General features: G+C 42.5%; 1 protein-coding gene across 2 annotated transcripts in view; it reads left to right on the top strand.

The window, feature by feature from the left end:
* The window catches only part of TAFA3 (TAFA chemokine like family member 3), a 101,638-nt gene that overhangs the window by 38,103 nt on the left and 38,830 nt on the right, over positions 1–24,705 (top strand). For both annotated transcript variants that reach the window (XM_083509129.1, XM_083509130.1), the window contains exons 2-3: positions 4,700–4,788; positions 5,190–5,305. In XM_083509129.1, coding sequence (XP_083365255.1) covers positions 5,191–5,305 — 115 coding nt within the window. In that variant the 5' untranslated portion in view covers positions 4,700–4,788; position 5,190. The remainder of the gene's footprint in view (positions 1–4,699; positions 4,789–5,189; positions 5,306–24,705) is intronic.

Here is a 24,705-nt window from a genome sequence, read left to right as displayed (position 1 = left end):
GTGTCTTTGGGAGCAAGGCACATTTCTATTCCTTTGCAAAAAAAATTGCCAGAGTTTGCCAAGAAGAACAAGCAAATCAGCAGTGCAGATTTGCATCAGTGAGTTGGGGGAAAAAAACATCCCAACAATCCTTTAAATTATTTCCAGTGGCTGTGATATCTAATACAAACAATGGAGATTTGATCATGTAGGCACTGCTGTTTTCATACATTTCATGAAGAAGAGGAGCAGGTGAAATTCAAATGCACTCTCTGGAGAATGAAAATATCTCACAGGGCAAGTCACTATTGTGATGTTTAATTTCATCCTAGGTGGGCTGGCTTAAAACTGTTTGTGGAGAGGAATGCTGCCAGGTTAAAAGCTGCTACCTGATAGCTCCCCTGGGTTGCCCTGCCACCCACTCCTGCTCATCATGCTTTCTCCGATGTGGCATGCTAAGCACAGGATGCTCCAAGGAGCCGTTCGCCTGGCTACCACCTCCCTTCGCCTGCTTTGCTCCTCTTGGGGTTGCAGACACAGGGAAGTGCTCCAGCTGGGACAGAGCATTGGTGGGTGGACTAGCTAGCAGGCAGCTGCCTCCTTGCTTGCTGCCTGCCTCCTTGCTTAGCGGGGTTTGGCTGTGTTTTGTGCTGCTGTTGCCTGTAAGGGGATGAGATTCCTAGCTGGCTAGGCCCACCATGAGTCCACTTCAGGGTACTGGGAGGCTAAAGGCTAGCTGCCTGTTGCTTACGGTAATTGCAAAATGGAACTGAGAGGAAGTGGGAATGACAAATAGTTCAGAAAGAAACTGAGTTGAGCTGGGCAGCCTATGAAGTGCCTCGGACTGAGGTAGGCTGTTTTCTGACATACCAAATCAAGGTCAGAATTTATGTAAAAAGTTGGGTCTCAGTAGGTGCTCCATTAACTTTTTTATGATTGAGTGGGCAATGGATCTGTGTTGGTCATAGGATTACCATTGAAAAAGTACATGAAAACCACTTGTTTTAACACGCATGAATTCACAAGAAAGCATTTAGAAGTAATCTTGTGTACACCTGGTTCTGTGATGGATTCTGCTGTTCCCTCTCTCCAGCATCCCCCCTCATGAGATTATCATTGCGTGAGAAGGGAGCGTGAAGCTCTGCTTCCTGGTTCCTTTCCTTCTGTTGCAATTCTCATAGCCCTCTATGTGTTGGGAGCTTTTTCTATTCTAGGCTCCCCTTGTGAGTTCTGAATAAGCTTGTAGCTAGAATCATATAAAATTGGGTCACTAAAAGGATCCCAAATGGCTGTGAGTCAACATTTTCCTTATTAGTTTGGAAATTCATGCAGAACCTTTTTATACTACCACTTTGCAAGTGGATCTCACCATTGTCTGACTAGAAAAATAAACTTATGCGAACAAGGCTGTTTGAATGGAACATTAGTCTCTGTAATGTCTGTGTAAGTGATTCCTATGCCATAACATGACTTGCATGTTATGAGACCTTACAAAAAAATTATCTGAGAATGGGGGGAAATTGGAAGGGTTTGTGATTGTGCTTGTACAACTGAGTGCCCACCTGTCAAGGCTTGACTCGGGTGTAGGTCAGCAACAAAAAAACAAATCACCCGAGGCCAGTTTTTATTCAAGAAAACAAACCACAGAGCTCCAGCCTAGTGGTCTCAGCAACTCTTCCTAGGAGGTCCTGCCCAGATGAAGCAGTTGCAAGCACCCTTCTCTACGACTCCTCCTTTTCAGAGTTTAACCCACACAGTCTCAAACTGTGTCTGTGCACAACTAACCTCTTTTCATTTCTCTCTGTGTTCTTGGAGACCAAGGGGGAAGGGGAGCTGGTCGCAGCAGGAGGGGGAGGCTTCCTGGATTCTTCAGCAAGCTCTTGACCCCCTCCTTTCCAGCCTCTGCTTCAGCCTTAGACTCAACTGCATTTTGTCACAGACTCTTCTTGTTCACTAAACCCTGTCTCCTGTTGCTGACACCTCCTCCTTGCAGCCTTCTCCTTCTTCCTCTGACTGCTCATCATTGTCCCACCAGCACTCCTTTGGTTCTGGGCCTTCCTTCCCATGGGGGTTCCCTGGCTGGTGCCTCCCACCACTTCTCTGCATCCAGCCAGTCCATGGCATCACTATAATAGCATAGCTATAAGACAGCAGGCGCTGGGGAGTAGGGATATAAGAAGGCAAGTTCCATTCCAACCTGTGTTCATCATAATCCACATGGTTTATGTTCTGCTGCAGTTCAGTTTCTGCCAAATACTGTGTTAGCCATCTCACAGTCTGCTAGTTAACATAAGTTATGCAACTTATGAAACTATTTGTGTAACTTGCATTCATTTCAATGTAAAGGAAATGTCAAAAACAATGTATTCAAAGTAATGAATTAGGTATCATTTGCATATTTAAAACAACATCAATGCGAATGACTACAGATTATATTGGCAGGATTGAGTTTCGTTCCTGACCACAGGTGAACATGCAACCTGCAGCTTTTCCACTTCCCTTTGCTGTTTTTGTCAGAATCCTCCAGCATCTCTACTGAGGGGATGGTGCAGTTGGTCATCAAGTAAACGGCATCCATTGAGACTCATAGCTCTTCTCATATTCAGCAGCAAGCCCTCTTGCTAATGGGGCCCTAATTTTGTCCCCATGCTCCTCACAGCTGAATTGAACAAAGGCAACACTGAGTCTGTGGGGGATGAAACCAGCAGGCACTGCCATACCCTGGGCTACATCTAAGTAATGAAGCAGGCAAGGAAGGGCTCTCTGAGGGCAGGTGGGAGTTGGTAGGGCAATGCCTCATCCACCGTAATGGATTGGGCCCCCACTACTGGCCTTGCTTAACAAATACAACTCAGTAACATGGTGCATACACAAACTATGCTCCCCCTTCTGTGAATTCGTTACAGCCATTTCAGAGTTTGGAAGGAGATTAGTTCTCATCCAAGAAGCCTTTCAGGCAGCCTCATAGCAAATACTGTACTGTGATTCCTGAAGAACAAGCAAATTAGAATAGTGGGCCACAATAAAACAAGAGTTTAAGAATTGCTGTCATAGAACGACAGATTAAAATGCTTACAGATAAATCATTAGAGATCCAGTGTTATGTTTTGACAAGGAACAGTTGTGAGCTGGCCCTGTGCCCAGGAAGGGCTCTCCATCACCACAAACAACATACACTCGCTCTCCAGCTCCCTGTTAATAAATTCTGATTGGGCACTAAAGTTTTACAGCTTCTGTGGTTGTTCACTCTGGACCCCGTTAAATCGCAGCAGGTGATATACAAGGCTGTGAATTGTCGTCCCCCCCCCCATCCCTAGTAAATGGAGACTGCACAGGCAAGAAGACTCTATGCTCTGCAACTGCTTGCTGTCCCTTAACATTTCTACATCCTCATTCATAGGACTGAAACTGCATTGATTGCGCTCGTCAGTGATCTCCGGTGGGCTAGGGACAAAGGTGAAAGCTGCTTTCTAGTTCTGCTGGATCTCTCAGTGGCCTTTGATACCACTGACCATGAAATCCTTCTGGACTGCCTAGAGGAGCTGGGAGCTGGGGGCACTGTTATACAGTGGTTCCGCTCCTTCCTCCTGGGCCATGTACAGAAAATGGTGTTGGAGGATGAGTGTTCAGACCCCTGGGCTCTCACTTGTGGGGTGCCTCAGGGTTCCATCCTTTCCTCGCATGCTTTTTAATATCTACATAAAGCTACTAGGAGAAATCATCAGGGGGTTTGGGCTGGGTGTTCCATCAGTATGCGGATGATACCCAGCTCTACCTCTCTTTTAAATTTGAACCAGTGAAAGCGGTGAATGTCCTGTGTGAGTGTCTGGATGTGGTTGGAGGAGGGATGGCAGCTATAGGCTTGCCGTAGGATCTGGCGCTCTGGACAGCAGGCAAAAAAAGAAAGGAAACAAAATGCAAGAAGAACTTTAGGTGCTAGAAATGCACTTTACAATAAGCTCAACCTGTTTGGGGAAAAATCACTTCCGCAAGGGCCCATTTTTAACAGCATTTCTCACATCCAAGGTATAGAGCAGTTTGACTGTGATCCCCATATAGATGTATTCCAGCTGGAGTTACATGAATGGACGCCCCTTTCACCTATTGCCCTTTAACTGCTGCTATCGGCCAGTCATTTTGTAGGGTACAGAAAGAACTGGAAAAAGTTCCTAGCAGCAAGCTGCCTCTTCACCCCAATCTGCCTCATAGAACGTGACACAGTGCAAATGTCCCATTTATCCTATGAGTGGGCTACCCTGGCAAAAATAGCTGCCACCACTGTCCTCAAGGGAAGAAGGGAAGAATAATACCTGACAGTCTTGCAACTAAGGAGGACAGAATGCTGGACTAGGCAGGTCTTTGGTTTCCTTCAGCAGTGATCTTGTGCTCTTTTATCACTTTCCTGCCTTCCCAGATTTCTGTTCAGGTGTTCTATTCAACCCTTCAAAGAGAGGACTGTCCTCTGTAAAATAGGCACCCATGATGTTAGCTGAAATACGAGGAGGGCAGGAGAGGGACTAATAATAATAATACTACTAATAATACTAATAATAATAATAACGCCACTGTTTCTGCAAAGAGGATTAGCCTCTGTTTACAAGCTACTGTATGTGTTATTCTAGAATTTTGTCTTGGGCAGTACGGTTCACTGGTGCTTTTAGGCAGACTCTGTCCACTGTAAATTTAAGTAGCTGTTTGTTTGTTTGTTTTCATTTTTTAGATGCCCTGATGTTTGCCCTTCTTTGCAAATACCGAGTCTATATGAGATTGGCCAATGCACAGACAATAGCTGTGAAGCCCCAGTAGGAGGTAAGTATCATTATTCAAATACCTATTTCTATTATTGCACAAGAAAGCCTGTTGTTAAAAGGCTGAATGAGTCTTGGCAAAATGGTGTGTTTTTTAAAGTGGCAGGAATCTATTTGGAACACACAGATCTTCCTTTATGCCACCAATTCCCTTTTCCTGGGCTGAATTTTGGACCAACTTATTTTGGCACCAAAAAGAAGCTCATTTTGTTCTGAATTTATTTGGACTATATTTGTATAACCCCACTCACTTAGTTTTGAAATGCTGAAATATGTTAAAATAAAGCTTGTTTGTTCCAGAAACAGCAACTTGATCTAGTCTGAGATGCTGGGATTTTTCTGACCTGTAGACTCCCTATCCATGACATGTGGATCTTAATGCAATTTCTTTTTCCTTGGCAGAATGAGTGAGAGGGACATCCGAAGCTTGAGCAAAGGGGTATTGGTGCTCTCTCTCTGCCTTATAACGCTATGGGGAAGGCTGACTCTGGCCTCATCACACCACAGAAGCCATTCAGGTAGGCCAGACAGTCTCTCTTGAATCTGCCCTTGTTTCTTATTGCAGCGCTTTGACTAAAAGTGTGTGCGCAGGATTAGACTTCTTGCATCTCCAGACCTTCTGAGGACTTGCAAGATGCTACCAACTGGACTTCTGAAGAAGGTTCAGTTTTTTATGTTGAGAGGTTTAGAGCAGGAGTCACCGGTGTGTCCAGCAGTACCTCCTATGGCACCTGCAAGAAGTCTCCATAAATACTCCTCAGAAATCTACGGTGCGGGAGAGATTGTTTTCTCTTCCAGTTCAGTTGCTGTTTACACTGGTTTGGCTTCTCCTATACACAGCATCCATTTTGTGACTGGTGCCCTTGGTACTTTCTCAGAATTTCAAGTCTGTTCAAAATTCCAGGTGTGAGAGGTGTACTCAGATGTACTCTAGAGGCAGAACGCCACCATTATTTTAGAATTCCTTCTCAGAGCATGCTCTCTCAATGCTCTTAACAGCTGCATAAAGCCAGCAGGTATTTGACACTGGGCACAGAGGGAGGGGGAAGCCAGCCACTTACTGAACTCAGTAAATATGAAACTCAGACCCTCATCCCTTTCTCCTCTCTGCAAAAGGCTGTTTTAAGGATTGGAGAAGGTGGAAGAAACAACATCACATAGGTTCTTGCCTCAACACTGTCTCCTGATGGGTGGAGTTCACATGAGCACATGAGGTTTGGCACCTGCCAATTCTCAAAGAAAAGAGCCTGGCTGCAAGGTGATTTCCTAGCTGCCCAAGCCAAGAAAGGCATTGGCAAATTGCAAGTGTGCCTTAGGAAAAAAGGTGCACAAACTTCAGAACCCTTTCAGAGTTTTCCCTCAACATAAACCTCCTTTCTGAGACAGACTCAAGCCGCTTTCACACCTATGATGTGCATTGTGGAGAATGGTGAGCAGCATTGCAGCAGCAGGCTTAGTCCCTGAATGACAGACATTCATTGTAATGTTTGAAATGACTCCCACATATGTGACTGTACACATGGGCAGCTTTCCTCTGCTCGCTTGGTAGTCCTTTTTCAGGGTTTCCGAATGCATGGACAGAGTCATCTGTGTTTGCAGTTGTTCTCATAGTAGTGTTTTCAGAAACTACAACGAATGTGCATGGGGTGGCTGGGTAGAACTTGCTGGAATGCTGCAGGCACTCTCCCATTTGTGCTTATTGTACCTGATATAGCCTCTGAAAATGACATCAGGCAAATGCAACTCCCAAGTGGACATCTCTGAGACAGAGCCCAACGTTCCATGTGCAGAGAAGGGTCTTCTCCCTGCAAGAAGTGCAGTCGCTTTGCTGCAATCAGTATCTGGTTGACCACTGTGAAAACAGGCTGGTGGATGAGATGAGTCTTTGGCATGGTCTAGTGGGGCTCTTCTTATGTTATTATTGTGTTTTAAATGGAATGGAAAACTCAGCAAAATCTGATTCAGCTAATGATTTATCATGGATGTGAAGGTGATTCCTGCTTTGCTTTTCCCTTGCTGTCGATGGGAGCAATAAACATGACCTCTGGCTTAGCTTTATGTTCAAACCAGGGTTGCTCCAAACAAACCATAGTGTGTAGCCAAGGTGTGTTATTCAGAGTTAAGAGTCTGAGCAAAATAAACCACTATTCCTGATTCAGATGTCAGGATACTCCAGGTATTGTGTATTATTGCTTGTGCTAGGCGAGGAGCAAAGCAGGAGTCATCTCTACTCTTGTGGTGTACCATTCACTCAGATGTGTCAACTGGGCAATAACAAACTATGGAGAACTTCTGCTCACTAAGGTATAAAACTATTGTCTGTCCCCCACCCCGCAAGCTTAGTGCTTTCAGCTTACGCTTAGCCTTATGATATTTACATTTTGACCTGTTTATTGTGTCCAGTGGGAATACTGTAGCGACATGCCTTTTTGCCAGAACAAGTAGTAAATAAACCTCAGAAATTGACAAATGTTCCCATGATTCTTGTATTTTAGTTTTTGGATTTAAAAACTGATTCTTATGTTTTAATTCTAAGGAACTGGAAGTGTTCTTTAGTTGGGTTAATTCTTTATTTGTGTTAGTCATAGGGCTGACTCAAGTTGCAAATCCCACAAATTTTCTTATCGTGGGTAGCCATTTGGTCATATCTGGTATTTTCCTCGGCTGTTGACTCAGTTTTGCAGCCTGTAATTTCTGTTGCATTTCTGGCCTGGTGCTGTATATGCAGGTGGCAGTTCTTGTCAAGAGTGCTTTCTACCCGTTCCAACTTATTTCAGCCTGCAGTCTGACTTGGAGAGATTACCACCATATGTATGTCTTTGCTGCAGCCAAGCTTGGTTAAGATTAGAAGTCATATTAAGCCTTTATTCCTTGAAACTTCATCTGATGGAGAATGTGATGAGCTTTGGTATCTGGCACTTCCACAAACTGTACCTAGTTGCAAGTTTATTTTTCTGGCTATTTCAAGGTACAGTTCTAATGCTTAAAGCTGCAAACAGCTTTGAGTCAGACCCCGCTCCCAAATCACTAAACAATCTATCTCTCCTTGCCTTACTTACCTTACTATCACTAGATTTGGCCCCAAATTCTACCCTTAAATCTAAAGAATTAATTTCTTTCCTGTTCAGAGCAGCTAAACGAGTTATTGCCCAACGATGGAAGAAAGCCTCTAATATACCGGTAACGACTTGGATTAATAACACCTGGAACATTGCTTTATTAGAATGCCTCACATACCATGGGCAACTAATCAAAGTCATCTCCAAGAAAGATACCTTTGGCACAATTTGGTCTCCTTTTTTCTCTTTTATTGAAAAAGAACAGGATATTTTGATGCCACCATCATCACAGAGGTGTCTTTGGAGGCGATATATTAATTTAAAATGTCCAGTAAACCAGATTGAGAGTATTTGGTGAGCCAGCATGACAGTGACAAGGGACTGAGGATTGGAGTGACAAGGGACTGAGGATTGGAGTGATCATTCTGTGATATTATGGCAGTGGACGAAGCTGTGTTGTAACTTTTGAATAAATGTGTTTTAATAAAGAGGGGGAGAGAGAGCTTTTCCTGGAGGCTTTAAAATGAGTGGCATTGGCAATTCGTGGGATGCAGGTGGCGCTGTGGTCTAAACCACTGAGCCTCTTGGGCTTGCCGATCAGAAGGTCAGCGTTCGAATCCCCGCAAAGGGGTGAGCTCCTGTTGTTCGGTCCCAGCTCCTGCCAACCTAGCAGTTCAAAAGCACGTCAAAGTGCAAGTAGATAAATAGGTACCGCTCTGGCGGGAAGGTAAACGGCGTTTCCGTGTGCTGCTCTGGTTTCGCCAGAAGCAGCTTAGTCATGCTAGCCATGTGACCTGGAAAAACAGTCTGCGGACAAACGCTGGCTCCCTCAGCCTGTAAAGCGAGATGAGCGCCACAACCCTAGAGTCGTTTGTAACAGGACTTAACTGTCAGGGGTCCCTTTACCATTTTTTATTGGCAATTCCGGCATGTTTTATAGGAGCTACTATGCAATTATGCCAAATAAGGCAAAGGGGTCACTTGATGTACTTTCAGACTGGGACCTGAATACAAAGAACAACAAGAATAAAGTCTTGAAATGTACTCAGCCTTAAAAAGCAGCGGTACAATGTGTGGTCTTTTGCTGTTAGAAATATGCATCTAGGAATAGGAATCTATACCTGACCTACTTGCTTCTGTCATTGTCAGCATGGGTCATTCCCAAGTATGCCGTTGGGTGGAGGATGAGCATCTGCTACACACAGAGTCATCTAAACATGGCAATGTAGAATTTAGATTTTTCAGACGTGGGCAGTAGTGAACATAGTTAGCACACAACGGCATTAATGTGTTGTGCATGCCAAAAACCTGTCCCACTGTTTTCTGCTGTATCTGAACCGAGAGCTATGGAGCTGCAGGCAGTTGGAGTTCAGGATATGAGGACTTCAAAGGATTTCTGCCTGAGACTTGCTTCCCTAATTGCTCCATGCTACAGGGAGCAATTAAAAGTGAGTAGCTGCTCTGGTGCTCTTCCTAGTCACAGGCTTGGGAGAGCCTCTTTAGTTTACCGCAGGTGCCTAAATCCCATTTCTGCTGTCTAGCATGTGTCTCGAAGTGTGGTTGGAATTTAGAGAAAGAGAGATGCATAATAAACACCTGTCTGCGGGGAATAAAGGCAAATGATGTTCCAATCTCAGAGGTATGCCTGCATTGTAGCCATCCAATTTGCAAAAAACAACAACAACAAAACATTTCTGTCATTTTCATATGCAAGTTATTTTCCACATCATTTAAAAGAGAAGTTCTTTCTTTCGATGGAGAGAGCTGGTGGAACTTGGGCAAATTAATCTCCTAATTTGGATCTCAATTCCATCCACGTCTGTGGCATACTTGCATCTCACACTGCAGTAATGTCTCTAAAGTTTGTGTTTCTGCCCTTGGTTTCTGCCCATCATGGTCTGGTATTAAGGCAATCAAGCCTGGTGACCCTTCCCTGCATTTTGGCATAGGAACTGTGTTATAAACTTGCTTCTGTGCATAATAAAGTGGGAGGGCCACGTGCACACAGCGAGCTCTGTGAAAGGCACACAGATTATTTCCAAGATCATAGAATTGTTGAGTTGGAAGGAATCCTTAGGGTCATCTAGTCCAGCCTCCTGCAATGCAGGAATCTCAACTAAAGCATCCATGACAGATGACCATCCAACCTCTGCTTAAAAACCTCCAAGCCCACCACACCTTCCAAGGGAGTCCATTCCACTGTCAAACAGCTCATACTGTCAGAAAGTTATTTCTGATGTTGATTCGGAATCTCCTTTTTGTAGCTTGAATCCATTGGTCCGGGTCCTGCCTTCTGGGGCAGGAGAAAACAAGCCTGCTCCATCTTTCATTTCCCCTAAAAGTTGCAATAGTCCTGGTTTTGCTCCACCCCGCTTAGGTTAGGGCTATATTAATGAGTCCGTACGTAGGAATTACTTACAGAAGTACTCCCATGTGTGGTGATTATTTATTTATTTATTTATCTATGTATTTATTTATCAAGTTCTCTGTACTACTTCTGTGGAAAATGTGGTACATAATAAACCAATAATGCACTGCATTCAGTTTTACATATGAGCACAGAAAATTGCTTTAGGCCTTTTCAGTCTGTAGATTCTGTTCAAAATCCCGTCTGCATCCACAAGCTGCTGATTTTACCATCTGTGGGACATATTTGGGCCACACATTGATGTTTTTCAATTTAATTTTAGCAATGTAAATTTGAGCATCAAGTATATGAGGGAAGATGCAGAACAATTAAACTGCAGCTGCATTTGCTAATGTATGACCTCACATAGACCCCTGTTCCACTTCTGCCATTCCCTGCTATAGATAAAACAATTCTAATCCTATAATCCCTAATATCACTGCTCACAACTAACCTATATCTCCCAGTGTGACTATTCCAAACAATCAATGAGCATTCAGCCCCTTTATCATCTTGCTAACCTGCAGCCATTTACATATGAAGATAAACGTAACAATAATAATATCATATTTGGAGAGAATGCAGAACTTGCCTACAATATTTGCAGTTTCCGCAAGTGATCTCATGGGCACGATCCATTAGGGGATTCCTAGGAAGGAGAACAGTTGCTGTAAATAAAGATAGTCCCAGTTTTGGGAAGATTTTGCATAGGGGGAACTGGCATTTTGTGGATAGGAAAGGCTTGCAGTGTTTAGATATTCATCATATTTGCATGTCACAGCAAGCCATAAGACATAGCTTACTGTGTGATTTGCTTCCTGACACTCCCTGCACTTGCTAGAAGGAAACAAACCATGACTGCTGACTCAGAATCATATCAGGAAAAAAGGGATTGAGGTTTGGTTTGCTCTGTAGCTAAGGGTTTTTTTTTTGGCTTATTGATTGCAGTTTGTTTGCATTTTGAGCAAAGCCATGATCCCTGATTTGGGCAAGGTGCTGAGCTTTGTTTCCGCCTTGTATCATCGTTACACTAGGTGACTTATCTTCAAAGGAAGTGCCAAATGTTGGAGGGATTAGCTCTGAAGGAGAAGTGATACTAGTACGCAAGGGATCCGATCTTTTGCTACCCTGTACAGATCTGGCCTCAAAACTCTGTGAACCACCCTGACATCTTATGATGAATGGCAGTATATAAATCTAATAAATAAAATAAAATCAGAATTAAAAATTAATTTGGCACCCAATTCAGAAGGCAAACCATTTTCATGAGTCCAATTGAGATTTCTTTGCAGGGCTTTTCTGAAGTGGGAGGAGGACTGGGATGAGAATGCAGAGCTTGGATCTAGGGGAAGGGCCCTGTGGTTTGGGAGGTGCTGATCTGGATGCTAGGGAGAGGCTTGGTGAGTTGCCTAGAGACAGTCACAACTTAGTGTCATCAGATGCCCCAAATGTCATGGTATATCCTCCTGGTGTGATTGCACTTCCTGAAGCTAAATTGAATAGTGAGCTGGCTATGCCGACTCCTTCTTGAAGGATGTTGTGATGGCTGAGACCATGCAAGTAGATCCAACCTACTTGCAGGAGCTCTGAGTCCAAGATAGGCAACTGAGATAGGCAACTGAGCTCTGAGTCCAAGATAGGCAAAAACACCCAAGCAGGCTGCAATGCAGGGCTAGGGAGGGGTGTGGCTTGGAGAAAGGGGGTGGAGCCTGGGGAGAGTTCCGAGCACCAGGTTAATAAGCTGGGAGGGCTGCATTTGGCCCTGGGCCTGAGATTCTCCGCTCCTGCTGGTAAATAGCTTGATTGCTTTGTGAATGTATCCACTAGATTTCCTGCTGCGGAACAGAGCACCTGTTAAAGATCTACCCACTCACACACTCCCCACTCCTCATCGACAGTGATGGATTTTTATTAAAGTAAGAATGGTATTATGATGAGGACTAATGATCGCAAGCCAAAGCTGCTTGACTGCATCCATTTAGGCAACTTAGGCTGGGAATTCATTGCCTTGCTGAGCCTAATGCCACCCCTATTTCATGTGGAAATACCTTAATCGCATTGTTTGATGTATGCATCTATTTAAATGCAGCTGCTTGTTGAAAGCAGCTCTGTGGTGCCTTCTCATCATGCACTGCTTGGACCTGACTGATTGGATTCAGTTTCAGAAAACCGATTTTAGAAAAATGATTGTTCTTGAACAAGCACATGCTAAACAGGAAGGTGGCGATTAGACAAGGCGACAGATCTAATAGCCCTAAACAGTCATCTCGTTTCCAGATTCCTAAGTAAAGAAATCTTTTGTGTTTAAATGCCATAGAATTAGTGAGGGTCTCTCCCTCTCTTAGCTCACATTGGATTGGACTGGAAAATATGGCTGACTTTTGGAGCCATAGTTTTGGATATCAAATTTGGAATTGCTGTGGAAATGGGAAAAATTACATGTCTGAAGTAGCCCTTTTTTCCTCGTGCACTAACAGCCTGATGGAAAGGAGAGGATAGTGAATGCTGGATATGATTGTTCGGCTGCTGCCACAGCTGGGTAAATGTGGGAGGGGGAAGTGTATGGAGGCACTGGAAATGGTAGGTGAGTACACTGGAAATTCTTCTCCGGATTGGATTTTAATCTGAGACAGATAAGAATTTGGGGGGCCTCTCAGAATCATAGAATTGCAAAATTGGAAGGGACCCCAAGGGTCATCTAATCTAACCCCTGCAATGCAGGAATCTCAACTAGTTTATACATGACAGATGGCCATCCAACCTCTCCTTTTGAAGTAACAATTATATATATTTTTTTTTTATAAAATTTTTATTGGTTTTACAGGATTTTTTAAGAAAAACAAACAAACACTTAAAAAGACAAACATACACGTATAGTTTCAAACATATTTTCATAAACCTCTTTTCTTTGACTTCCCCATACCCCCCCTCTCTGCATCCCAATGTCCATAATTCTACAAACAACTCCCAATTATTACTTTCCGATCTCTGTCATCTTAGTCCTCTTTTGTATTCTAACCTTATATCCCTGTACCCCTTTGTTTCTGAAAACCACAACATTTTAACATTCATTGAGTTTATAGTAGTCCTTAAGATAACTTTTAAATTTTCTCCATTCTTCTTCCACCGTCTCTTTTCGTTGGTCACGGATTCTGCCTGTCATCTCGGCCAATGTCATATAGTCCATCACTTTCATCTGCCATTCTTCCAGAGTGGGTAAATCTTGTGTCTTCCAGTACTTTGCGATGAGTATTCTTGCTGCTGTTGTAGCGTACATGAAAAAAGTTCTATCCTTCTTTGTCACCAATTGGCCGACAATGCCCAAGAGAAAGGCCTCTGGTTTTTTAAGAAAGGTACATTTAAGTACCTTTTTCATTTCATTATAGATCGTTTCCCAGAAGGCCTTAATCCTCGGGCATGTCCACCAAAGGTGGTAGAAGGTACCTTCAGTCTCTTTACACTTCCAACATTTGTTATCGGGCAAATGATAAATTTTTGCCAGCTTGACTGGGGTCATGTACCACCTATAAACCATTTTCATAATGTTTTCCTTTAAGGCATTACATGCCGTAAACTTAATGCCGGTGTTCCATAACCATTCCCAGTCAGCTGACATAATGTTGTGTCCAACATCCTGTGCCCACTTAATCATAGCCGATTTAACTGTTTCATCCTGTGTATTCCATTTCAGCAACAAGTTATACATTCTAGATAAATTCTTAGTATTGGGTTCTAACAGTTCGGTTTCTAATTTTGATTTTTCCACCTGGAAACCGATTTTCCTGTCCTGTTTGAAAAATTCCACTATTTGACGATATTGAAACCAATTTTTGAAGTAACAATTATAAGCTCCTGAATCTTGTAATGCTCACCTCTCTTTTGAGCAATGAGATCAGTATCTAAGCTGGTGAACTTCACTAGCAGTTTTACTTGGAGTCAACAAAACTATTGTCCTTTTGCTGTGTAGATTTTGTACAGTGCCTCTACATAGCCTCTAGTAGTATGTTTAAGCTGGGAACCATTGATTATGTTTATTGTAATAGGTTTTAGTGTTTCTGTTTGGTTCGTAAGTAGCTTTGAGTAATTTCTATGAGTAAAGTGTCATTTCTGCCTCTGGCAGGGAACAGTGCAGCTGCTCCCTTTGAGGGTCTGGATCTGGGCAAGAGTCTGTCAGTTTCAGGACCTCTACCACAGAATTTTCTAGAGGGGTATGGGTAGCTATCCTCTACGGATGATGGCAAAGAACAGAGAAATCACTCTGGTTGGAACCTGTAAGTCTAGAAAGAAACCCTTCTCCTGGAATAGAAGCTGTTGGGTTTGAAACTGTTTCAGAGAATCTTTGTACTGCGTGGCCACCCAATTCAACCAGTCCACATTTATTTATATATTTAAAATATGTTTATATTGCCCGTGGTCATACTGGATTACTGGAAAGCTGTGATTGGCAGAGAGGTTTCAGTATCTATATGTGAGATAAGATGGAATTTATGCATACAGACTTCACCCAGGATGGTTTATATGGTTTAGCTACAACTGCAGGACAACCATTTTGCCAGCCCGATGGCAGACATTCATGTGCATACTTCATATAAACTGTGGCAAAAAAGCTGAGTGCATGTATCATCCCCATGCAGATTATTTTTGCAATATGCTCTGCAGTTGATGTGACAAGATGATAAAAATATGTTTCCCCCCCTCTGTGCTCAGTTAAGGTGTTAGTAGTAATGAGCAGTAAAAACAGGTCTAGTTCTCTCTAGTAGCCATTTAATAATACATGTGTGAAAGGCAGAAGTGAGTTTAAAAACTTTAATTATTCATTGAATATTAGTAGTAGCGATGTGCTGTGCCGAGCACTGAATACAGATTTCTCACTTGGCCTCTAACTGGGATGGAAATGAGCGTGGGATCTTTCTACGGTAGAATTCATTATCTGATTTGATATTTGGCTGTCGGAGAGCTAAGGAGCAGACGTTTACCACATCTCAGGTCAGTAGCCTGAAACGCTTAGAATCATTAGCAGTGTGGTGGTAATGCCAGAAGAAAGATGGGGGCCCCTCCAACCATGTACTGAAAAGCACTGATTCTACTCTGGAATGCATAAATCATGGCAAAAATAGCACAGCCCCCATTCAGTTTGGGACCTGAATTTGGTGGTCCCAATCTGACTCAGGATGATCCAGCAATGACCCAACCTATATCTATGCCCTGAATCAAATAAAGGGGGCCTGCACAATGTTTATTTAGGGGTTTAAGCCACAATTAAGCATGTGGCTAGGAGTGGAGAGGGGAGGAAACACAGGCATCTTATGTTTCCTTCATTACCCCATTTCCTCATCACCCAACTTTTGACCATCCTGGCTTCTTCCAGGTGGATCTGATCTAACCTGGTGCAATTCAGGGCTGCCTCAACCTTCTCCGGCTTCAGGTTGACATGAATTGGACTGATTTGGTTTGGGATCTGAGTTTTGGCTGCAACAGTTCCACAGAGCCTAAAAAGCAGCCTATTGTTTGATCTAGAGCAGGGGCCCAGGGTGGCCTGGGCCTGTTTTGCAGAATCCAGCCCACTTCGCTGCTTGCACTGCCGCTGGCCCCACCAGCACAACTGCACCTCACCTGCAGCTGCGCCTCTTCTGCTGTCACAATGCAGTGCAAGCCATGATAGTGCCATGTTAGCAGCGACTGCAAAGGTGCTGTGGCGCCAGTGGTGGTGGCGCAACAGCAGGGAGGGGGAGGCAGTCAGATCACCCCAAGGAAGTGCCAGCCTTGGCAGGGACAGACAAAAACTTCATGCTTGTTGAATCTAATTCATATCTTACTAGGATTCCAAGGGGTACCAGCTACTTTTAAAAAAATTAATAAATGCTATAATTGCAAGTTTTAAATGTGTGTGTATTTTAACAAGAAACCCAAGATTTACCAAGCAGAGCCAGATGGAAAAAGAGGCATATTTTGAAGAAGAGGGTTCCTTTGAACATATTATGAGTCAAGGGAGTTGTTTTCAGTAGCAGAACTGAACTGAGCTCATAATTCTTGGACTCAAAGTTCCACTCCTATTTATTTATTTCAGCAGCCTAATTTCAGTGGGCAAAGTAGTTTTATTGATGTTATTGCCATCATGGCAGACAATCTGCCCCCTTCTCTCAAGAAGGACCAGTGACAGAGTATCAGCTTTGCATGGAAGAAGGTCCCATGTTCAGTCTCTCACATCTCCCCTGCCTGACACCTTGGAGAGCTGCTCCCAGTCCTGCTGTAGGCAATACTGAACTAGATGGAAGAATGGTCTGACTCGGTATAAGGCTGAAGCAAGACTGACCAAGCAGAGGGTTCTTGCTTTGGCTGCTGCTGATGTTTATGATGAATGAACATGTAATTCCTCCTGATGCTCAGCCTTGCTCCTTGCTCCTATGGCTAGCCCTTCTCTTCTGGGACTAGGGGTGGAAACAGGCTACTGATCCTGTTTAAAGCAGCAGATAGAAGTGAACTAGTTGCTCCCACCTTGATCAGGCTTGCAATTGGGGGTGGGGACAGGGGTTGCAGAAAGAAGGAAAGGCTGCTCTACCTCCCCCCCCTTTTTCCTTTTACCCAGAAAGGCATCAGTAAAACTGCTAGCACAGTTGCAAAGCTAGGCAGTGTCCAGTATGGTTTCAGATAGATAAATTAGATAAGATGGGGGACTGCATGTTGAAATTTCTGTATTGCAGGGGGTTGGACTAAGATGATTCTCAGGATCCCTTCCAAATCTACAATTCTACGATTCTATGAGTAGTGTTCTGGAAGTGAAATTATCCCACACTGTATGTCAAAGGCAGAAGTGGCATTTCACACCCACTACAGACACCAGATATTTAGGGCCACCCCCAGCAAATGTTTCCATTCTTCATGTTTCATATTCACCAAGCATTGAATAAGTAAAACTTTTTTCAAGTCAGATTGAGGCTGGTTTGTGGGAAACCACATGAAAACACAGGGGGGTGGTTGTTTTCAAAGAAAAACTGCCTTTAGGTGTCTGTGGATCCTGGCTAACATCATGTGTTCAGGGCAGAAATGGGAACACACTGGATCCAGATTAACCACTAAGATTAACCACTAATGTATACAGAGCTGAAGACTATGTATCACACATGGGAGACAGAATTCCCCAGTGTGAGTTAAGTCTGGCAGCACAGTAATTGTGCATTTCTTAAAACAATTTGTGGATGCTGCTGTTTCTCTGTCTGTATTTGTGTGACAAGTGATCTGAGGAGCAATTGCAGATCTCTGGAGAAAGACTTTGTCCTTCCAAGTAATGGCATAAAGAACGTGTTTGGCTGCTCAGTTAAAGGTCAGTCAGAATCGGGCATGGTTTTAATTTTATTTTGTACATCCAGGCTTCAAAAGCTCTGTGCTTTTACAATGTATATATGCTCCTGCAAGATAATGTGTTTTTCCCCCAAAGTTCTGGAGGGAAAATAACAGCTAAACTGGAGTGAAAAGCATTGCATACAGTGCAGGAAATTGTCCCAGGCTCTCAAAGGGTTTCCTGCTGCTCAGCATTAAACACTCTCTGATTTGCCTTCTCAGATAGAACTGATAGGAGGTTTCTTCCTGCTCAGCAAGAAGCGGAAAGAGGGGCAGTTGCAGGAGAAGAAAAAACTATTACTCTCATTATACATGCTCTCTAGAGCAGGATCCTCTTTTTGCACAGATGCATAATATGAAATGAAAGCCGCATGCAGATCACTGAAGTTTTGTGGCAATGTTAGCTGCTACTAACAAGATAGACCCAATCCCACTGTCATCTGACCATTACCATCTATGCCCCAATGTGTGACCATGAATATACTCCCTCTGACTAGGGATGTTTCAAGAATTTGTTTTTTGCAAACATGAACCACTTGATCTGCATCTCTTCTTTATCTTATTTATTTATTAACTTTCTATACTGCCCTTCATCCAAAAATTGCAGGGCAGTTTACAATATAAAAACACAAAAGCACATACAATTATAACAAACGAAAACAATATTCCCCACCACAGTTTAAGAGGCCATAGATTGTTTAATTAGTCAAAGGCCTGGGAGAAGAGGAATGCTTTTTCTGGGTGTCTAGAGATATGTAACAAAGGCACAGAAAAGGCCCCTTCTGTGTTGCCATTCTCTGAACTTTTCTGGGCACACAAAGAAGGCCCTTAGATTATATTTGCAGGGTCTGGGTCAGATACATCCTTGAGGAATTGTGGTCCTGAGCCGGCTTTATAGGTCGAAACAAGCACTTTTAATTGTGCCTGGAGATGAATTGGCAGCCAGTGCAGTTGGGCCAGGATTACAGAATTTTGAGGCTGCAAAATAATCTCTTGAGGCTGATTCAATTTAAGCACATGGGATCCCACAACTGGATATTCTATATAAAGTCATGGCATTCCAAATCAGAGGATCAATTTGCTTGTTAATTGTACCCATTGTTATGGTATGATGTTCCATTACACTATGCTTTTCAATTCTGGTATCATAGCCTACAGATTTAAGCTGAATATATCCTTTTTTCAAATCACAGTATGTTTCTTTCAAAGGAAACAGCCAATATAGCAGTACCTATTTTACTTGTTTTAACAAACCCCCTAAAGTTCTTCCAATTAAAAGTAGTTATTGAGTATTCTTGTCTCGTAGAAGAAGTGGTGGTTAAAGATAAACTGTTGGCAGATCTCCACTCTCTCTTAGTTAAGACAACAATTTGGAACTGTACTGGAGAATTAGGTGCCCAGGTAACTGCAGAAACCACCATGATGTTGCAGAATGGTTCCTCAAAAATATAATATCCATGGGTGACATTAAATTGAGGATGACAGAGAAGCTTGGAATTCCAGGTATCATCCTTCTCCACAAAGCAATAGTTTACAGATAACTCTTCCTCTCCAAAAGTCTATTTAATCAGCAGGGTGTCATCACATTGGGTGGTATACACAATTGAAAGTGGATGTGGGGGGACCAGGATTTTTTGCTTTCATGGATTCTCTCATTGGGTTTGTCGGTTTGCATTTCAGCTTCACATCACTCTTCCATCCTCAAAACATTTCCAAAAATTAGCAATCTCCCACACCTCAAGCACCACTTGTATTGGTCTAGGTATTATGCATCTGGGGGCATAATCTGTCCCTAAGGTGAAAAGTGTGTTGGTTCCTTGAGAGTGTTGATTAAGTCTCTTGGACTACTAATATGCAGATCAGGATGCAGCTTATCCTTCAGATTTCACACTTCTCTGGATTTTGCAAAGCACTTCCTGACTCAGATCCCCCCATCAAAATGTACCATATAATTTACCGTATTTCAATATGCATATGTCACGAGATACGCATTTGAAAACCCTTTGATTAGGTTACCCCCCCTTTTCCTCCCTGCATGTGCCCCAGGTGAATGAAGAAAGGAGTGGTGATTGCCATCTTGGCATGCACCCACCCACAACATCACTGGGCAAGTGTGGCTACACAGTCTCCATTGCTGGGGGAGGGGGCTACATCTGTTTTCAAATGGACACACTGAAGGGTAGTGCAGAATCAGTCTGCAATGAACTTTTATTTTTTGGAATGAAACCAGTTTCCCGAAAAGCTCTTTTCAGGGGTAACAAATATGCAATAGATCTAGATTGTGTGCAGCTTATGTAGGAAAAAAGTACTTGGCCAACAGTGATTGCAGAATAAAACATTGTGCGTATGCAGCCCAAGTCATCTTATGATTCTGAAGCAGAGCTGGCATTTCTAAGGAGCTGATGTCAGTGGGTCTGGTCTGAGCATGACTTAGTCAAATACCACCCATTAATTATACAAGTAGCAGATAACACAAAGAGCAGATGAAAACCAGCACATGAATTTTTTTAAAAGTTAAGCCTCTACTTTTATCACATTCCACTCACCTATCTGCCAAATAATTCTTTAAATTGTCATAGTGCTGTGTAACAGCTTATCTTCCATTGTGAATTGAAACCCCTCTTCACGCTGGTTATGTCTACTTTTCGTAATGTTCCTTGCAAAACTACAGCAGACTATCTGTGCAATAAAGTTTGCACAGGGAAATAAAGTGTTCATGATTTTACGGATCCATGTTGTTATGTCTGCGGGAGCTGGAGTAAACGTGGTCTCAAGCTGCCCAAAATTAGCATGCTAGCTCTCCAGGAATAAATTTTGCTGACTGCTTAACTTCCCTTCCCTGGGAAAAGGCCTCTGCTCCACTGTCATGCCAGGTGCCTAATTTTCTTATGCCACTGCTGACCCACTTTTTCCTTTTATTTTTATCCTGGTGTGGCTTGGGGCTCTTTGGTTTTTTATGGCTCCTTGCCGGAGATCTGGAGCTCATTAGCAGGTGGGAAAATGCAATTAGCCACAGAAGAATGATCTGGCAGCAGGATAAATAGCGTGCCCTGACAGCACCCACTCCAGCATAGGGAATCAGAGCAGTTTCATACCTATTCTTTATGGCCCAATCTCCTCTCTGTGTCACCTGTTTACACTGCCTATCGATTCTGTGCTCTGCACAGCCTGTTCTCCGATTGTTATTACAGCTACAGATGAAGCATGGTCTATGTATCTTTCAGAGAAGGTAGCCTGGAACAAGCCCAATTTGCTGCAGGAAGAGATGTTGAGAAGCTTGCAGTGATGACAGATTGCTTAAATTTCAAATGCCTCTCGCTTTCTAAGAAATTCTCTTCCCTCTTTCAGTCTTAGACCAAGGCATTAATTAACACAAAATAGCTGTTTATGACCACTTAGTTTAACAGAATGAGAAGGTTCCTGCAATCTTCAGAAATCCCCCACCATAAAGTACAAGTATTACTGACATGGCGATGTGCACCTATTGGCTAGTGCCTGTGTTGTCACTGATGATGGACCCTTTGCAGACTTACCAAAAGAAGTACAATATGGAAAGAGGCTTATTGTTTTCCACATTGTTACCCATATAGACCTTAAAAAAAAGTGCTGCCTTCTCTCTCTCTCTCTCAAGAGCAAAGTAATTTCCTTTAGTTTCAAGAACCAAAGTTAATTCTTTCCTTCTTTTTTCTCTCTGAAGGATGCATACTTTCCCCCACCAGTATAAATTTCCCTCAAAGTTTGTTTCTTCACATGCATGCTAAATAAGTGAAAAGAATCAGATGGGAAGATATTCATTTCATCCTGAGATTCAAATATCATCTTACCTGTCTGCTATGACACAGTTAAAAATAGTAGAAATTCCAACAAAATTACAAATTGTAAATGAGAAATTCTCATCTCATTGTGTATTGAAATTTGATTTGTAACATTGTTTTTCTTTCTTTACAAGTTGTTCATTGAACTTCTTAGTAATTTAATAACAGCCATGTGTTTTTGGAGCTTTTAAAATAAATCTTAATAATCGAAAAGAATGAGTTCAAATCATAACAATGATTATTGTAAAGCAAACAGCTATTTTCCCTGTGAAACTCTCTCAGCAAAATGTTACTACCGAGAAAACATGTTGGGGTTAGCAACATCCCTTCTGATGTTAGACACAGTTAGTTTCAGCTCCCAACCCTGCAAATTGTTTTCTCTTCCATGTTTCTAAAGTGCCTTGAGATAAATGGATTTAGACTAGAGTTGTCTTTTCCGCCAGACAGAGACTTTATGCTTTTTTTTTGTATATTTATATTTATTTTCAAGGATAATATTTAGGTACAGAATAATAAAAATGCATTCAGCAGTACAGATATTTGTCATTTTTAGTCAATAACAGTTATTGCAAAGGTTGATGAACTCAACACACCAACTATCAATAGAACAGATAACTATTAACTCTGACTTCCAAAACATTCGGAAACCAAAGCACGGCTTCCAATTGGCTGCGTCCTGCAGCCAATTGGAAGCAGTGCCAGTTGTTTGGCTTCTGAAAATTGTTTGAAAACTGGAACACTCACTTCCGGCTTTTGATCGTTGAGGAGCCGATTTATTTGGCACCCAAGGCGTTCAGGATCCAAAGTACAACTGTACTCATTTATACTAAATCTACCATTCACTTGATCTCAATCCCCAGACCTGGCAACAAGTTTGAGGGGCCCTTGGGCAAGGTATCCTGCCCCTGCAGTGCTACTTAGACAGAGGTTGCCCCCCCCCCACATTAATATCTCTCCAACCAATCTTGGCAGGTGGACCCAGGTGGTGCTTTGGGGATTGGAGCAGTGCTTCCCTCCGTTTTAAGGGATGGGAAGGGAGCTGACCCTAAGATCATAGATTGAACAGCATGCATCAACATTTTAACAAGGCCTCCCCAAAAAGCAAAAATAGGGACAGTAATTTCCTTGGGTCAAGGAAAAGAAAATAAGGGCTCTTGCTGGAAGTTGAAGATAGCTTGAGGATTGAGGTATGTCGCACTAACATTTGCTAAACCACGGTTTAGTCCAATGTGAACAAGCCACAGTAATTCTTGGATACATGCACCCCCTCTCCTACAAAGCCACAAGAAGCCTTCATTATCACTTTAATTAGCCACAGTTAGTTAAACCATAGGAATGGCTTTCTATCTCATTGTTCACAGTTACTCTCCTGATGTATAACGCCTACCTGTTCACATTGACAACTGTTTGTTTGAGTAGATTTTTTGGGGAAATAATCTGTGTTATGATATCTCATAAGTTTTATCATACACCCTTTACCTTTGAGTGTCGCTCTAACCTTTCATTATCGAGTCATTTCATACTCCTCTGCCTCCCTTATTAAGTGGAGGTGGGGGAGAGATAAGATGTCTGCAAATGGAGCCTTTCTGTGCCATCTTCATCAAAAGTTAAGTCACTATATGCAGAAACTTTCAAGAGAAACTTCGGATTCAGTTACACTAAGCTGTTTGAGGTTAAAAGCCCTCTTCAGCTTAAGCTCTAAAAAGTGAGGAAATGCACAGTTCAGCTAATCTTAACCTTAAGTTGTTATGACTGACAGTTTATTTTTTGTTCCTGTCAGCTACTATTTTCAGACCTTCAGATTTGCAGCAGGTACTGCTAGGAAAGTTACTACTTAAGTCTTCCATCTTAACTTATGGAAGAATTTGGCCTATCCCTCCATATTTCATTCATTGGGGAAGAATCATACAATTGTAAAGTATCATGGCTGACACGTTGCGTTATTTGTGGAATGCTTTATATGCTTTAAGCGCAGAGCTGTATCAAAGCTCTTAAGAATTTAGTTCTATAATTGTGCAATGTGGGAATGGGAAATGTCAAGGTTTCTAGCTCTAGCTATTTCAGCCACTGTTGGGTTCCTGCCAAATTTCCCAGCATTGACACTTACCCCTTTGGGCCTCCCAGTGTGGCTAGGAGAGTCATTGGCTCATCCTGGACTTAGTTAACAAGTTGTTTATCCAAAATCAGGAGTGTGGAACGCTTTTGACCCAATGGGCCAGGTCTTTATCTTCCCACCCCACCCCTTGCACCGACTTTGATACAAGGGTGGGGCTATGCACCTGTCATTATATAAGAACATAAGAAGAGCCTGCTGGATCAGACCAATGGCCCATCTTCTAGTCCAGCATTGTTTTTTTCACAGGGGTCAACCAGATGTCTGTAGGAAGCTTGCAAGCAGGTCTTGAGCAGAAGAGCACTCTCCCCTTCTGTGGTTTTCTGAAACTGGTATTTAGAAGCTCTGCACTGTATTAGAATATTTTCTTTGCTGGTAATAATAATAATAATAATAATAATAATAATAATAATAATAATAATATATTATTATTATTATTATTATTATTATTATTATTATTATTTATACCCCGCCCATCTGGCTGGGTTTCCCCAGCCACTCTTATAGTTGGCTAGGTTATAGGTCAGTATACTTCCCCATTTAAAACAACCATGGACATCTGCACAGATATATATCTGTCCAATTTGATTTCTGTGTGTGTTTTGTTTTTCATTATTGATTTTGTTTGTGTGGCTGAATTTGTTGAACTGCATGCACTATTAAGGATAAGAGAAAACCAACTTTACTTAGCTAAATTCAACTGCACTTTAAAAAACAATACAAAAACAAGCCATCAAGTTAAATTATTGGGTTGAACATGTGCAATTGTACAAAATTGAAACAATTTCTCTCTCTCTCTCTGTTCCTGCTCCCTGCAAAAGCAAAAAAATAAAAATAAATCCTGTATGTGTTCTGTGTCATTACCGCTTGGATAAAGCACACAACAATAACTCATTTTACTCAGATTCCTGCGTGGTAGCAACCAGCGCCAGAAGTCAGTGAAGGATTAGTTTCACAAAGTACATCGTTAAACTATGGAACTCACTCCTACATGAGGCAGTGATGGCCACAAATATGGGTGACTTCAAAAGAGAATTAGACAAATTCATGGAGGATAAGCCTATCAGTGGCTACTAGCTCTGTCCCCCTATTGACCACAGTAATGATTCTGAATATTAATTGCTGGAAACCACAGGAGAGTGCTCAGGGCCTGCCTGAGGGCTTCCCACGGGCATCTGGGTGGCCA

Source organism: Podarcis liolepis (genome assembly GCF_965112155.1).
Source record: "Podarcis liolepis genome assembly, chromosome: 6".
Taxonomy (NCBI): Eukaryota; Metazoa; Chordata; class Lepidosauria; order Squamata; family Lacertidae; genus Podarcis; species Podarcis liolepis.
The sequence above is the reverse complement of the archived record's forward strand: the minus strand, read 5'-3'. Positions and strand labels throughout refer to the sequence as shown.